This window comes from Brachycentrus maculatus, unplaced genomic scaffold (assembly GCF_059751285.1).
Source record: "Brachycentrus maculatus isolate JH-2025_06_01 unplaced genomic scaffold, ASM5975128v1 h1tg000162l, whole genome shotgun sequence".
Taxonomy (NCBI): Eukaryota; Metazoa; Arthropoda; class Insecta; order Trichoptera; family Brachycentridae; genus Brachycentrus; species Brachycentrus maculatus.
Genome location: NW_028280915.1, coordinates 75675 through 90354, shown reverse-complemented (window position 1 = coordinate 90354; position 14680 = coordinate 75675). Strand labels below are relative to the sequence as shown.

General features: G+C 30.7%; 1 protein-coding gene across 2 annotated transcripts in view; it reads right to left on the bottom strand.

The window, feature by feature from the left end:
* Positions 1-14680, bottom strand: part of LOC148308483 (uncharacterized) — a 237574-nt gene that overhangs the window by 163346 nt on the left and 59548 nt on the right. Inside the window, exons 1-3 of one of the 2 annotated variants that reach the window (XM_088261630.1) lie at positions 13602-13799; positions 12324-12443; positions 5658-5711 (exon numbers count right to left, since the gene is read on the bottom strand). In XM_088261630.1, the coding sequence (XP_088117756.1) occupies positions 5658-5711; positions 12324-12443; positions 13602-13665 (238 nt within the window). In that variant the 5' untranslated portion in view covers positions 13666-13799. Of the gene's footprint in view, positions 1-5657; positions 5712-12323; positions 12444-13601; positions 13800-14680 lie in introns of those variants that run through there. The other variant, XM_088261631.1, reaches the window with a different exon arrangement.

Sequence of the window (14680 nt, the reverse complement as noted above, 5' to 3'; positions counted from 1 at the left end):
TAGCTGGCGGATTCCTATAATTACTAGTGGGTATTTCTTTGGATATGTTAGATGTGGATTTTCCATATATCTCTTCAGCCGACGCTGATTGACGCAGATGCCTAAATTGGGCAAAGTAGCAAACGCGTAAAATACGGGCGCTTATTATCGACACATCGCTCACTCCTTTCAAGAATGTCAAATATCAACAAACTTGATTTTTCAGGAGATCGTTTTTAAAGTTTAAAAATAGAATAAAATGTATTAAAAATAAATATAAATCAGCTTATTGAACTTTTTACTGTGCAACAGATCTTTTGAGGTAAAACCTGAATGTTTTTTCTCCATTTTAAAAATATTAGGTATATTTTAAAAAAGTAATTAGAAGGAATGCAAAGCTCAGATAAGCATTATCGATAAAATTAAGAAAGGTGTGTTGAGATGGTTTGGACATATAGAACGAATGAGTGAGGAAAGAACGGTAAAACAAATTTATGAAGCGAATGTTAGTGGGAAAAGAAGCGGAGGAAGACCGAGAAAAACATGGCACGATCAGGTATGCCAAATACTTGAAAGTGGTCAGGTTAGGAGTAGTAACAATCGGCGGGTATGTATGAGGAGATGCATGAACGTGGAAGAGGCGAAGAATGTTTGCAAGGACAGAGTGGTGTGGCGCTCTATTCTCTCTGCCTACCCCTGTGGGGAAGCGGCGTGATGGTTAGTTAGTTAGTAGTTAATTAAACAATACCTTTTCATCAAAATGCAAAAACAACACTTTCTGCCCTGTAGCGGGTAAATATTAAGTTAAAAATATGCCGCTTTTGCTGGGATAAAGTACATTTTCTGGGCATTCCAAAAACATGCACAACTGAAAATTTACGATTTTGGATATATGACGTTGTTGAAAGGAGTGAGCGACATGTCATCATGAATTTAAACCCCGTGTAACTACAAAATTTGTTCTGGAATAAAATGTTCATTTGGAGCGGTGTGGCGTTCTATTTTCTTTACCTGCCCCTGAGGGGTAGCGGCATGATAGTTAGTTTTTATTTATTAGTTTTTTCCTTATTATATTACTCGTCTTGTTCAATAAAAAAAATTGCTTGACTTGGAGTACGAGTAACCAATTGTTGTCCACAATTTGTCCCCTGCAAATATATAAATATGTATTGAAATAATACATGACCATGAATCGAATATCACTATCGTCTTAACTTATTTTTATCAAAGCATACGTATGCGTAAATAGTTATTTTTGTGTACACAAAAATACAAAGTAAAAAGAAGTTACAAAGATAGAGTATTTTAAACATCTTTCTACCCGAAGTCGAACGAGATTCGGATATTTTATATTATTTTATATAAATAGTATTGAAAATAAGTTCCTTTTTATTTCCGATAAATAGACAGCCTAAATATCGCAGACCATTGGCTCTTTGGCTAAAAAAACAAGAAAACCTTTCGGGCCGAAAAAGATTTGGGTCAACAGAGGTAGGCCCTTCGGGCCAATAACAAAGGTAGGTCATCAGGCCAAAAAAGGTTGTCTCTTCGTGGTAACAAATGACGTCACGTGAGATCAAAATGAATCGGCATTAGCGGCCTCTAATTTAAGTTTTGTATTTGTATAATGATTTTTTATTTATGTTTTTTTTTTAATATTTATTTTCGTATTTTTTATTTATTTTCATTTTATTTAAAATTCTCGGCTTATTATTTTTTTTAATAAACGATTTTTAAGGGTTATTTCAGATATTCTATTTCCTAAATTATTTTGAACAAGAGATTACTAGTTTTTAGAATCTTATTCAATATCTAGGTTTAGGAGATATTTTATTATTTTTTGAGTTGATATCATCTAAAAATAAAATTATATTTCCATTCATAATAAAAAATAAAAACACCTTTACTTGGTAGGTGCTTAATATAACTTTTAGCTAGATAAGCATAAATCTGTGAGCTAAAAAATATGTCCACTAATCTATGTAGAAGTTTACTTTTAAAAATGTTGTTTAATGTCATAAAATAAAAGGCGTGTTTTATATTCAAATTAATAAAAACAATTATTCAATATAGCTAGCTCTAAGAAATTGGATATACCGAAAGAAATTCGAAAACGGTTGTTGCCAATTTATTAACGCCATCTTTCGATTTTACTATAAATTAACTTCACCAAGTGTATGCAATTTAAAAAAATAAAAGTAGTTTTTAGTCAAGATTCAAACCAAAACATACGAGAACAGACGCGAACCTAAATACGTCATTAATGCCAAGTAAAAATGAATATAGTGCGGAACTGCACCATTCAGGGTTCATATAGCGCCATCTATGAATCACGGTAATATTTATTTAGATGGACTTCAAACAGGTTCTCGATGCAATCTGTAACGCCATCTATCGTTATTATGAATAACTTAATTAAATGGTTATGCACAACAGAAGGTATTTTTAACTGTATAAATATCGGATATAAACATATAAGATTGAATTTTTTTTTTAATCAATTTAAAATTTAAGACATCTCTGAAGAAATCAAACATAGTCTTTGTACTATTTTAAAAAGAACTTTAAACATTATATATAATTTTAACGTTTTTATTATTGTTATTTTTTTTTTAAATCATGAAAATAATCTGTAAGTCTGAAATGTATTATTTTTATCTCTATTACCTTGACACTATTTGAAAATAAATCATTCATTGTTAATTGATTAACCTAGATGTATTATTATTTTATTCGATACATCACAAAAAATACTATATAAATGTCTTGTTGACTTCCTATCCATTCATCGTAATAAAGCAAGTTTTATAGATTTAACATTCAAATAATCATATAGGCATCATCGATAACTAAAAATTTTCCCAAGGGCCGCTTACAGACATTAGAAAAAAAATATAACAATGAATTTCATACTTATTGATTTTTGTGAAGTATTATAAATAATATGAACGCAGAGGTAATCAGAAAGTACAATCAGGGTAGTTGTGAAAAAAAATATTACTACGATCACATTTGAGAACGAAACACACATTGTGCCAACAAAAAAAAAATATATGTATAGTAATAAATATTTTGAAATTTTTTAATTAATAATAATAATAATAATAAAACCCTTATCCGCACCCCAATGGTGCATAGGGCACTGCGTCATATAAACGCAATGTTATCTTGATCGTTTACACATGAAGGAAAGGTGATCAGCCCTCCGCTTCAGGTACCAGTCCAGGGTAATATTGAATAAATATGACAGTGAAAAAATCACTAATATTTATTTTACCCCCCTTGGGAATCGAACCCGGGACCTCCAGAACGGTAGCCGAGCATGCTGACCATTACACTACGGAGGCGGACAAAATTAATTTTTTTTAATTTTTTTTTAATTAAGACACATAAATCAAACAATATTACCAATTTTATTTGAAATAAAACCCATTTATCAATGACCACTCAGTGCGAGATTTTAATTTCTTTTCTTAGTGTATCTGACTAGAGTCTACGAGATAGAATAAGGAACTCCTGGATAAGAGGAATATGCTAAATCGAAGATGTCTTTGGGTGGCGGAGGCAACAAAAACGACAATGGTATGAGCATGTGAGGAGAATGGAACCATCCAGAATACCAAACATTCAACGGCCAAACCCGATGTAGACGACTACCGGGCAGAGATGAACAGCTTTGAATCGACATCGCAGGAGGTTAATCCCTTTTTAAAAAATGCCCCAAGACCCACAGCATGAAGAAGAATTAAAAAGAAAAATTTTATAATTAAATAAATATGTACATGTTTTTTAATGCAATGAGAGACTATTCACAACATTTTGAGTGTGTCCGAATACTTGTTCACAAAACTAGGTTTTCAATCATGGGTAGAATGGTAAATATTGCACGTGTGTAAAGTGATCAGTTAACCAGACTATGACAGGTCATAAACCTTGCAAATTCCCAAACTCTATATTCTTCCTCATCTATCTTGAGATGTCAAATTGTAATTAAAATATATTTATTAAACTGATTAAATACTTCTTTCTATCATGTTTTAGACCAAGTTACAGAACGAAACACTAAAAGACACTTAACGTTTTATCAGTTTTCGGCAGCTAATAAAAACCCAGTGGGTGTGTGTAGAATATTAAATCGCTCTCTCGAGTTTCATCCTTTTAAGTACCCGATACCTCAATCATTCCAATGTTATCTCCGATCAGAGATGTATAATTTGGATAAGATTTATTGTGTTTAATAACAACAACAAAAAAAACTCAATTCCTTTGATTTTACATCGCAAATTATGATTTATTGCTTGGATGAATACCTTTGCCAAAAAGATCGGTGAGAACATTTTATATGGAATATATTAATTTAAAATCCATATTAGAAATGACATATTTTTTACAAATTCATTTTAAAAAAATGGTAAAAAAAACTACAGTCAAAATATTACTATATCCTAAAAGAAATTTTACTTAGTACGTACCACTATTTCTCAAAATCCAAAATCTTTTTTGACACGTATTCCGATGCATTCTGCATCAATATCAAATACCACATGAGAAACTTTGTCTAAATTTTAGAGTTGTTGCTTTGGGACGTTGAAGGAAGAAGTAAGGTAGAGGAATAGCAATCGAGATGGCATATGACGTAGAGAACCTGAATATATTGTGAACCAGGCAATCGCCATAGATCTTCCTAGAAGACCAAAAAAATCATGGATGCTACAGAAAGATAATATGATTCGAAGGCATGGCCTAGGTGACGTTGTCCATGGCAAAAAGACCTACAACCTAAGGACGAGGAGAGCTGACACCGACAGTCTACAAAGACGATAAGTTGGATAAGGATGAAGCCAGGAAATAAAAAGATTTGAAGTTCTTAGGGGGGTTCGTATACAAAGATGGATATTTCAATGTCCCAAACTCTCTACCCATACGGTGTTAAAAAAAAATGTTGATTGCTTAGACGCGTGTGTCAAAATAAAATAACTGGTATTTTCTTAATTAACTTAATTTTCAAATAGAAAGACAACACCAAAGACTCTACCGAATGAATCGAAAAAATAATGACTTTAATTAATTTTCTTCAAAATTTTAAGAGAATGATCAAATATATTAGAAAAGCACTATTTTTAGGAGGAAAATGTACATCAACTATCCATTCACGTGTTCATTCAATAAAATTTATAAAATTCCATCGAGAATGAACAATTCGATACAATATCGTACATTCAGAGATATAATATTAATAATCACGACATAATTTTAAAGATTGTGCGCCGTATTTTATTGTGACTTTTGTGGTTCGACTTGGGAAATCTTCCAATAAAGTGGTTGTACTGTACAGTATACGTACACTGTATAAAAAAAATTAAACACTTAATTAGCTCGAACTTTCATGAAAATTCATTCAAAGTTTATTACAAAACGGTTTTATTAGGTAAATCACATTTTTGTATTAGTTGTTATAAAACCAATAAAAAAATATAAAAACAATTTAATAACAAAAAGTCAAGGTACAATAAAATATACGATTAAAAACGACATTTCAAACGTTCTCAGGTTACATATTTTTAGCGCTGAATTGAAAGAGCTGCGCGACGATAGTCCATTCTATATTGTACAGAGACCTGTCACTAAGTTGTACTGTTTATTGAAAGATTATGGCAGTTGATTACAAAATTACTAACCAGTATCATTGAGCAGTCCCGTGATGTCCGTTGTCGACCCGTCGGTCGCCATCCCTGCAACAAGAACGATACACATTAGCCATACAAGATAACATCAATCAAACAAGCTACTTGCATTATAATGATGGAAACAGGGTTGCCAAAAAATGTGCTAGAACAGAAATTGAAAGAAATTTTTGGGACTCAAACATATATCATAAATCTCATGGTGCTTCTTGTTTGAGTTCTCACAGAACAAAAATTGAATAGTGTGGTTGTCAATCGTGGGTAGAATATTACATGTGTGTAATGTGATCACTTAACTACCCTATGACAGGTAATAAGCACTGTACATACCCAGACTTCCATATTCTTCTTCATATGTCAAAATGTATAGATGAAGAAGTCTATTGAATTCGAAATATGAAAACCTTTATGTTTGCAGGGCTTACGACTTGTCATTGGCTGGTTAGTGGATAAAGAGTCACCGAAAAATAAAAATGAAGTTTTTAATTTGAGTACACATACTACCATTTGAAATTTGAGTAATTTTAGTAGGTTGCCAATGATGGGTAGAGTGGTGAATACTACACAGTGTATAAAGTGATCAATTCCACTAGTCAATGACAGGTCGAAAGGCCTTTTAATATATAGACTTCTTTATCTTTACAAATTAGAGATATCAATAAAAACCTTAATATGAATACATTACATACGGAATAAATTCAGTATAAGTGAATGATGTGTAAATGTGCAGCACACCCAAAGATTGTGAACGAAAGGTACATGTCATTAACTATTCCTATCATCTCAATCAAATATTTCTATCATATCGCTCACTCCTTTCAACAACGTCTTATATCAAAAATCGTCAATTTTCAGTTGTGCATGTTTTCGGAATGCCCAAAAATATACTATATCCCAGCAAAAGCGGCATATTTTCAACTTAATATTTACCCGTTACAGGGCAAAAAATGTTATTTTTGCATTTTGAAGAAAAGGTATTTTTAAATTATTTTTTTAAATATACTAAATATTTTTCAAATGGAGAAAAAACCTTCAGATTTTACATCAAAAGATCTGTTGCACAGTAAAAAGTTAAATAAGTGGCTTGATATTTATTTTTAATACATTTCATTATGTTCTTCAACTTTAAAAACGATCTCCTGAAAAATCAAGTTTTTTTGATATATGACGTTGTTGAAAGGAGTGAGCGATATATCTTTTTGCGTTCCAATGTAAAAGCAGTTATTTTATTTATTTTTAATAATATAGTATTTATTACTTCATATTATACAGAAGTTTAATTATTTTTTAATCACCGACGCATACACAACCCTGGCAAGGTACAAGTAAGTTGACGTAGAGAACCCATAATTTTAAAAGGGTTCGTAAAAATATGATGATTGCTATTTTAAAATGGGTATAACGGATTGTCGACCTTACTGACATTGTTTGTCATTGGGATAATGCGTATTTTGTGTACCTACTCAGGGCCAAGCATACTATATTTCAGGTCCTCAAGAATGGGACCACGAAGTCTGAAACTTCACTTGAAAATATCAGTTAATTGTACGTATGAAAATATTTCGCCTTTCATACCACAATACTCTAAGCGTATATCGTTTCTTTATACATATTTAAGGCAACAAAGTATACATACTCGTATACACTTGAAAAAACAACCCTAGAGGCTACGTAGTTGTAAGAACTAGTGTAGTGATTCCTATAGATTTATCATTAATCTTAAAACTAAATGCATTTTTTTAAAATAAATATAATAATTAAACTACATATCGCTCACTCCTTTCAACAACGTCATACATAAAAAAAACTTAATTTTTCTGGAGATCGTTTTTAAAGTTCAAAAATGTAATAAAATGTATTAAAAATAAATATCAAGCCACTTATTGAACTTTTTACTGTGCAACAGATCTTTTTAGGTAAAACCTGAATGTTTTTTTCTCCGTTTGAAAAATATTTAGTATATTTAAAAAAATAATTAAAGTATACATTTTCTTCAAAATACAAAAACAACACTTTCTGCCCTATAGCGGGTACATATTAAGTTTAAAATATGCCACTTTTGCTGGGATACAGTAAACTTTCTGGGTATTCTGAAAGCATGCACAACTGAACATTGACGATTTTTGAAATATGACGTTAAAATATGTTGAACGGAGTTAGCGATATATGCTTATTTTTATGATGATTAAAAAAAGGACCAATCTCTAAATAATAGATATTTATACTGTAAATTTTTTCTCAGATGCTGGATTTAATCCACTAAAGAGTTAAGTATTTAGATTTTTTTAATTTAAATATTTGTGTTTTATTATTTACAAGAAGACATAAATTTCATAATATGTTTGTGGGTTTAAGCGGGTCATTATTAAAAATAGTTATCAAATATTGGTAGAGTGGGTTCGAACCCAGAAACTCAAGAGTCTGCGACACTAACCACGGGACCACAACCCGACACTTGATTCTTTTTATAAGACTTTTATTGTTATCTCCACACAGATAATGAAGTCTATTGAAATGGTAATATAACTGTCTGGCCATTTGCAGGGCTTACGATCTATTTACAGGATACTACGATCGTAAACCCTGTAAATACCCAGACTTCCAAATTCCTATTTCAATGGACTTCTTTGTTCATGTTTAGATATTAATTGAAATCTTGTTTCAAATAATCGCTATCTGTACATGGTTAGATGATGGTAGTTAAAAACGTTTTTTTAATGAGATGGTTTATTTTATTAAAAGGGTAGTAGACTTTTAAGCTGTCTTACAGTTTTTCTTTAAAAAATACATCAAAAATAGGCAAAAATAACCACACATAAACTAAATTATAAAAATGTACAATTGTATCCAAAGCAATAGGATTAATTGCTAAAATCTTATTTATCTTACGTAGATTTACACAATATAAAAAAATAATGATTGCAAAGTATAATTATTAAATATACTCATTAATCCTCAAAGTAAGTACTGTTATCGTTAATTCGTTCTTATCATGCAATATAACGGTAATAAAGGGTATAAAAATTGTTTAAATATAAGCAACTATGCACCTTAATGAAATCACATTATAAATCAGTCACATGACTCTACATATCACATACAATGCATTGGAAACTGAAATCTATTTGCAATAAAACTGTGTAACCTATGTTATGTGCGGCAAAACAATGTATGATTGATGTTCAAATGGAAAGATTGCAAGACTAAGATAAGCATTATCGATCATTTGAGAAGAGTGTTTTGATGTGGTTTGGTCACGTGAATCAAACGAGTGAAGAAATAATAATTATTATTAAACCATATCCGCTCCCTAGGTGGATCATATGGAGTCCACTAACTATTCTAGGCTTTTCTGTCGGCTGCCGGCTCCCTTGTATCCTCCCAAGTCAGATCCGCGTCCCGAAGCTCTGACGAGAACTGCCGACGAATTGTCAGCAGTGGTCGTCCTGGGCGGCGCGCACCTGATGCCTTGTAAAATAGGCAAGCTTGATTAAGGCTCTCAGGAGGCATGCGGAGTACATGGCCAAGCTAACTGAATCGCTTTTTCTTGACGACAGTTGTGACCGAGATTTGCTGCGTCCTACGCCTTATCTCTTCATTCCTCACAAAGACAAACCACCGTACTCCTAAAATTCTCCGCAGACACCTATTCTCAAAGCTTAGTACACGGCTGCTCTGGGCCCTTGTAAGGTACCATGTTTCACAGCCGTATAAGAGAACAGGAGCAATGAAGAAATAATATGAGGCGAATATGGTTGGTAATAGAAGCTTAGGAAAATCAACGAAAACTTGGCATGATCAAGTATTTTCAAAACTTGAAAATGGTCACGTCAAAAGTCAGAATAATCGGCGAGTATGTATGAGGAGATACATGAATATGGCAGAGGCAAAGATTATTTGCAAAGACATATTAGTGTGGCGTTCGATTCTTTCTGCCTATCATAGCAGGGATTGTCTGAGGACCTATATCAGGTGTTCCTATAATTGTTTCTTCAATTTGATCAAACTTATCATGTCTGCTCTATAGCTGGAGTGTTAATTAGTTTAAATTTCTAGATTGGTCATCGTCATTAGTCATTCGACTAGGCGTGCATCTTGTAACGATTGGAGAGATCATTGCAAAAATGGTCCTATAATGAATATGCTTATATACAATATATATTTGTCAATCGGTTTAGAAAGACGTGTGAAGATGTCAATAAATTTATTTCAGTTCAATGATGAAATTTCAACTAAACTTCAAATATTTGGAAAGAAAATATTTTAATAAACTCTCTACAGATTTAAAAAAAATTATATAAAATAAATGCATATTTAACATGTTGACTTAAAAAAAAACACACAAAATAAATATTAATACAAAAAAATATTAATAAGTACAATCAATAAACATTGAGTGTAAGTCCCTCTCCAAGCACAAGAGCTTAGTCTATTTTTTTGGAGATGCACAGCGGAACTAGTGTAAGATATGTTATAAGTGGGAATGTCCAGTAAATAAATTAAATTGTAATGTTTTTTATAACTGTTAAATATTAAATAGCTAAAATAATTTTAAAATCTGTTCACAACTGTAGATAAAGCATGTAATACAATTAAGTAAAATTAAATTTTAATCATTGATTAATTAATTATTCAAGCGGATTAAGCTAGTACTTCCCCAATTGCTCAATTGATGGCGCTACAATTGGTCATATTTATAAATGTATCGAAAACCGTACCGACATGTGAAAGGTTCCACGTTCATTGCATATATACCTACAGGTTTTAAGGTATTAATGCAATTTATGTATTAATTTGAAATCAAACATACATTTTTTGAGCCTACTAAGTTGTATTTTATTAATAAATAACACATGAAAAAATAATATTGTGACAATTGTTTCGCCTTGTTAGGGCATTATCAAACAATTTTTGGTTCGTTTGATAATGCCCTAACAAGGCGAAACAATGGTCACAATATTATTTTTTACGTGTTTTTTTGTTAATAAAATACAACTTAGTAGACTCAAAAAATCTGTGTTTGATTTCAAATTAATACGTAAATTGAAATGGAGTTCTATAAATTAAACGACAAATCAATAAATAAATGAATTAATGCAATATGGATGTTCAATAATGAGCAAAGTGGTGAAAGTTACACAAGTCACTCACTCCTTTCAAGAACGTCATAAATCAAAAATCGTCAATTTTCAGTTGTGCATGTTTTCGGAATGCCCGGAAAATGTACTATATCCCAACAAAAGAGGCATATTTTTAACTTAATATTTACCCGCTACAGGGCAGAAAGTGTTGTTTTTGCATTTTGAAGAAAAGGTATTGTTTAATTATTTTTAAAATATACTTGATATTTTTCAAATGGACAAAAAACCTTCAGGTTTTACTTAAAAAGATGTGTTGCAAAGTAAAAAGTTCAATAAGTGGCTTGATATTTATTTTTAATACATTGTATTATATTTTTAAACTTTAAAAACGTTCTCCTGAAAAATCAAGTTTTATGATTTATGACGTTCTTGAAAGGAGTGAGCGAAGTGTATAAAGTGATTGCTCAAGCCAGCCAAATGTCGGGTTTTAACCCCTGGGATGCTCAGACTTCCATATAAAAAAATAAACGATAGATGATTCATATAAAGTTGAGACAACTCGGGTTTTAAGTCATGGGATGCTCAGACTTCCGTCATCTTTCACAAAAAAGGGAAGAATGATACAACATTTTGAGTGTGTCCAAATACTTGTTCACGAATCTGGATTATCTCCAATTATAGGAGTATTTTTCATATCATTTTTTGACATCTCATCAAAGATGAAGAAGAATATAAAAATAATAAGAAAAAGAGTTTCTGCGTAGTAAAAAGCTTCTTTTCATCTCACCAATAGATGTCTCTGGTGAAATTCTAGTAATTCAAGAATAATGTTTCAAAATTGGTTCATATAAGTATATAGAACTTCTAAATTATAAATATATAGAACAACTATATGGTTGTCAATAATGAGTAAAATTTAAGATATTTTGTACTATTATTTATTTTGCATTCTACGATATTTGTAACTATAACATATGTCATATTTGTCAATTTTAATGAATATGTAAGTCTGGGCATTTACGGAGCCAAGGACCGTCATAGGCTGGTTTAAGTGATCACTTTACACACGTGTAACATTCACCAATTCTACCCATTATTGACAACCACGCTACCGAAATTCTTGGAAGTTCTATATATATGAACCCATTTTGAAACATTGTTCTTGAATCACTAGAACTTCACTACAGACATCTATTGGTGAGATGAAAAGAAGCTTTTTATTGAGCAGAAACTCTTTTATTAGTATGTGAGGTCCGAATCCTGGATTATAATCACACACATGATAAACAACAGAAAATATCATTTTTCATTTATGATCACTTAAACCAGCCTATGACGGTCGTCAGCCCCGTAAATTCCCAGACTTCCATATTCTTCTTCATCTTTGATGAGATATCAAAAAATAATATGAAGAATGATACACCTTTAAACGTTAGCATTCTCAACTAATTAAATGTTGATCATGTTAAACGAGCATTCAACATGATCTCGTTTGTGGTAGGGTCACGACACGGCACGGAATATAGGCACGCCGAATGAAATGTAATCGACTGAAACACGAAACAAAGCACCACCTTACCTTGGGTCCTACCATCGACATTGGCGACACTTTTGTCATGGTTGATTTTCCCAGCCTTCGTGAGGTCACTCAATTTTTTATACACCATTTTATTACGACCGTGGCCCAATAGATATTCACCTGTTACACAAAATTTAAATCAGAAAAATAACAAAACAAACGTAACGACTTTTCCCCGTAGCGAGATATCATCTAAAGAATTTTTTACCGGGACGCGCGCAATATTCGTTCATACATTCGGAGCGATACATTTTGTACGCGTATTCTGAGAGATTTCAATTAATACTGAATTGATTGCGCTGGTTGGCGGAAAATTGTAAAGGAATGGGTACTGCGTTATCTTTTCTTATAAGATATAACAGTGATGAGTCCTTAATTTGTTACAAGCCACGTGATAAGCATTCGTTTGACAATCATTAATTATGGACCTTTGAAACTGACAATGTTAATACCCATAATCCATATATGTCAGATTAATTGGCAATTGCTAATCATGAGTAAGAGGGTTTAATATTAAAAATATTGTTGTGTAATACATGTCATAATTTGATTTCAACAAGTATAAATTTTAAAACATTTTCGAATTGATGTACAATCGATGTATCTTGATTAAGTTGTTATATTGTCATTTGAGGAACGATGAATATGACAATAAAAGTTTCAATATACAGCATTCTTATAAAGATGTGTCAAATATAAAATAACGATTATTGTAAAAGTATACGATTCATAAATAACATAAAACTATGTTTTGAACTTTGCTGTAATATAATCTAAAAACACATTTATTTAATCTAAAAATCTTTATGCGTTTTGTGATAACATTTATTTGCAAATCGATATCACAAAGAAAACAGATTTCAATACTGTATCTGTATTTCTTACATCACGAAGCAAATCAAACAAAAAATCTGAGATAAATAAATCGATAACCTGACCAAGATTACGTAATCTAAGGAATGCGTATTATTTTGTTAGAAAATATAAAATGTCATTTATTTACTTGCAATAAAAATTTCTAGGAAAGGGTTAAAGTATTTATAACTAGATTTTTTTTCTAATGAGTATGTACGAGTATCTCGTACGTACACTCTGTGAATCAAATAGTAATATATATATATATATATATATATATATATATATATATATATATATATATATATATATATATATATATATATATATATATATATATATATATATATATATATATATATATATATGTATATAATCTATAAAGGATCACAAGTTTTAATATAGATTTCGTATTGTTTATACCCAAAATTCGGACATATTTTACTAATTTAATTTGTTCCATCTGGAAGGTTCGTTCCCACGTCATCTTAGCACGTTATTTATAAAAAAATAATGTAAACTTTAATGAATAACAATGAAAATATTTTAAAATTTTTTAACGCGGAGTTTCGTTTCGAGTTTCGATACAGAATATATCGTTAATAGCGATCACATGATACTAACCTGTGATTCGATGTTAAGGATATCAATATAGACGTTAATTGTCCTGCCAGATGCTGACAACCGTTGCCAAAACTAAAAATATGTATGTATTTGGAATTAAAAGAAATAAAAAAAATCATTAATTAATTTGGCAGGCTGTTTTACTAGGTAAATAACACCATTTCCTAAAAGCTTTTGTGACACGTGTTTAGATGCATTCCGCATCATTTTCAAATAAAAAGTATACATTTTCGTTACTAAACAATATAGCAGGTACATAGTTCATAATGAAAAGTTATTTTTAATTTTTGATTGTAAAATATTTAATGAACGATTAAATACTGGATAGTAAAAAAAATTGTCATTATTAATTAAAATGCGAATTTATTGACGGATTTTTTTATATTCGAATATAATACAAGTAAACAAATTTCCTATACATATGATTAAATTTCGACACAATATATCTAATTATTTATGTAATAATAATTGAAATTTGTGTTCTATAAATGATACATTGTAATGTGGAAAAAATTTTATAAATACACTAAAATGAATAAAAAAACGTTTGAAAAAAATGCTGTACTGACGTTATATAAACGTTTCTCCTTGATTCCATGTTTTTCCACATTTTAGTTAAATTAAATGGAAAAATAATAATAATATATATCGAAAAAATATACTTGGTTAAAGTGCATATTACATCCATATTCCACCGCTACTTATTACTTACAATATTTTTTTATTGACAACGCTTAGATATCTTCACCAAAAACTCCAGTAGTAAAACATTACTTCAAATCTGTCAAAATAACAACTAACATTTTAAAGAAATCCATCAACATATCACATATTCATCTTTCAAAATTGAATGCACAATGCAATAATGGGCAGAATAC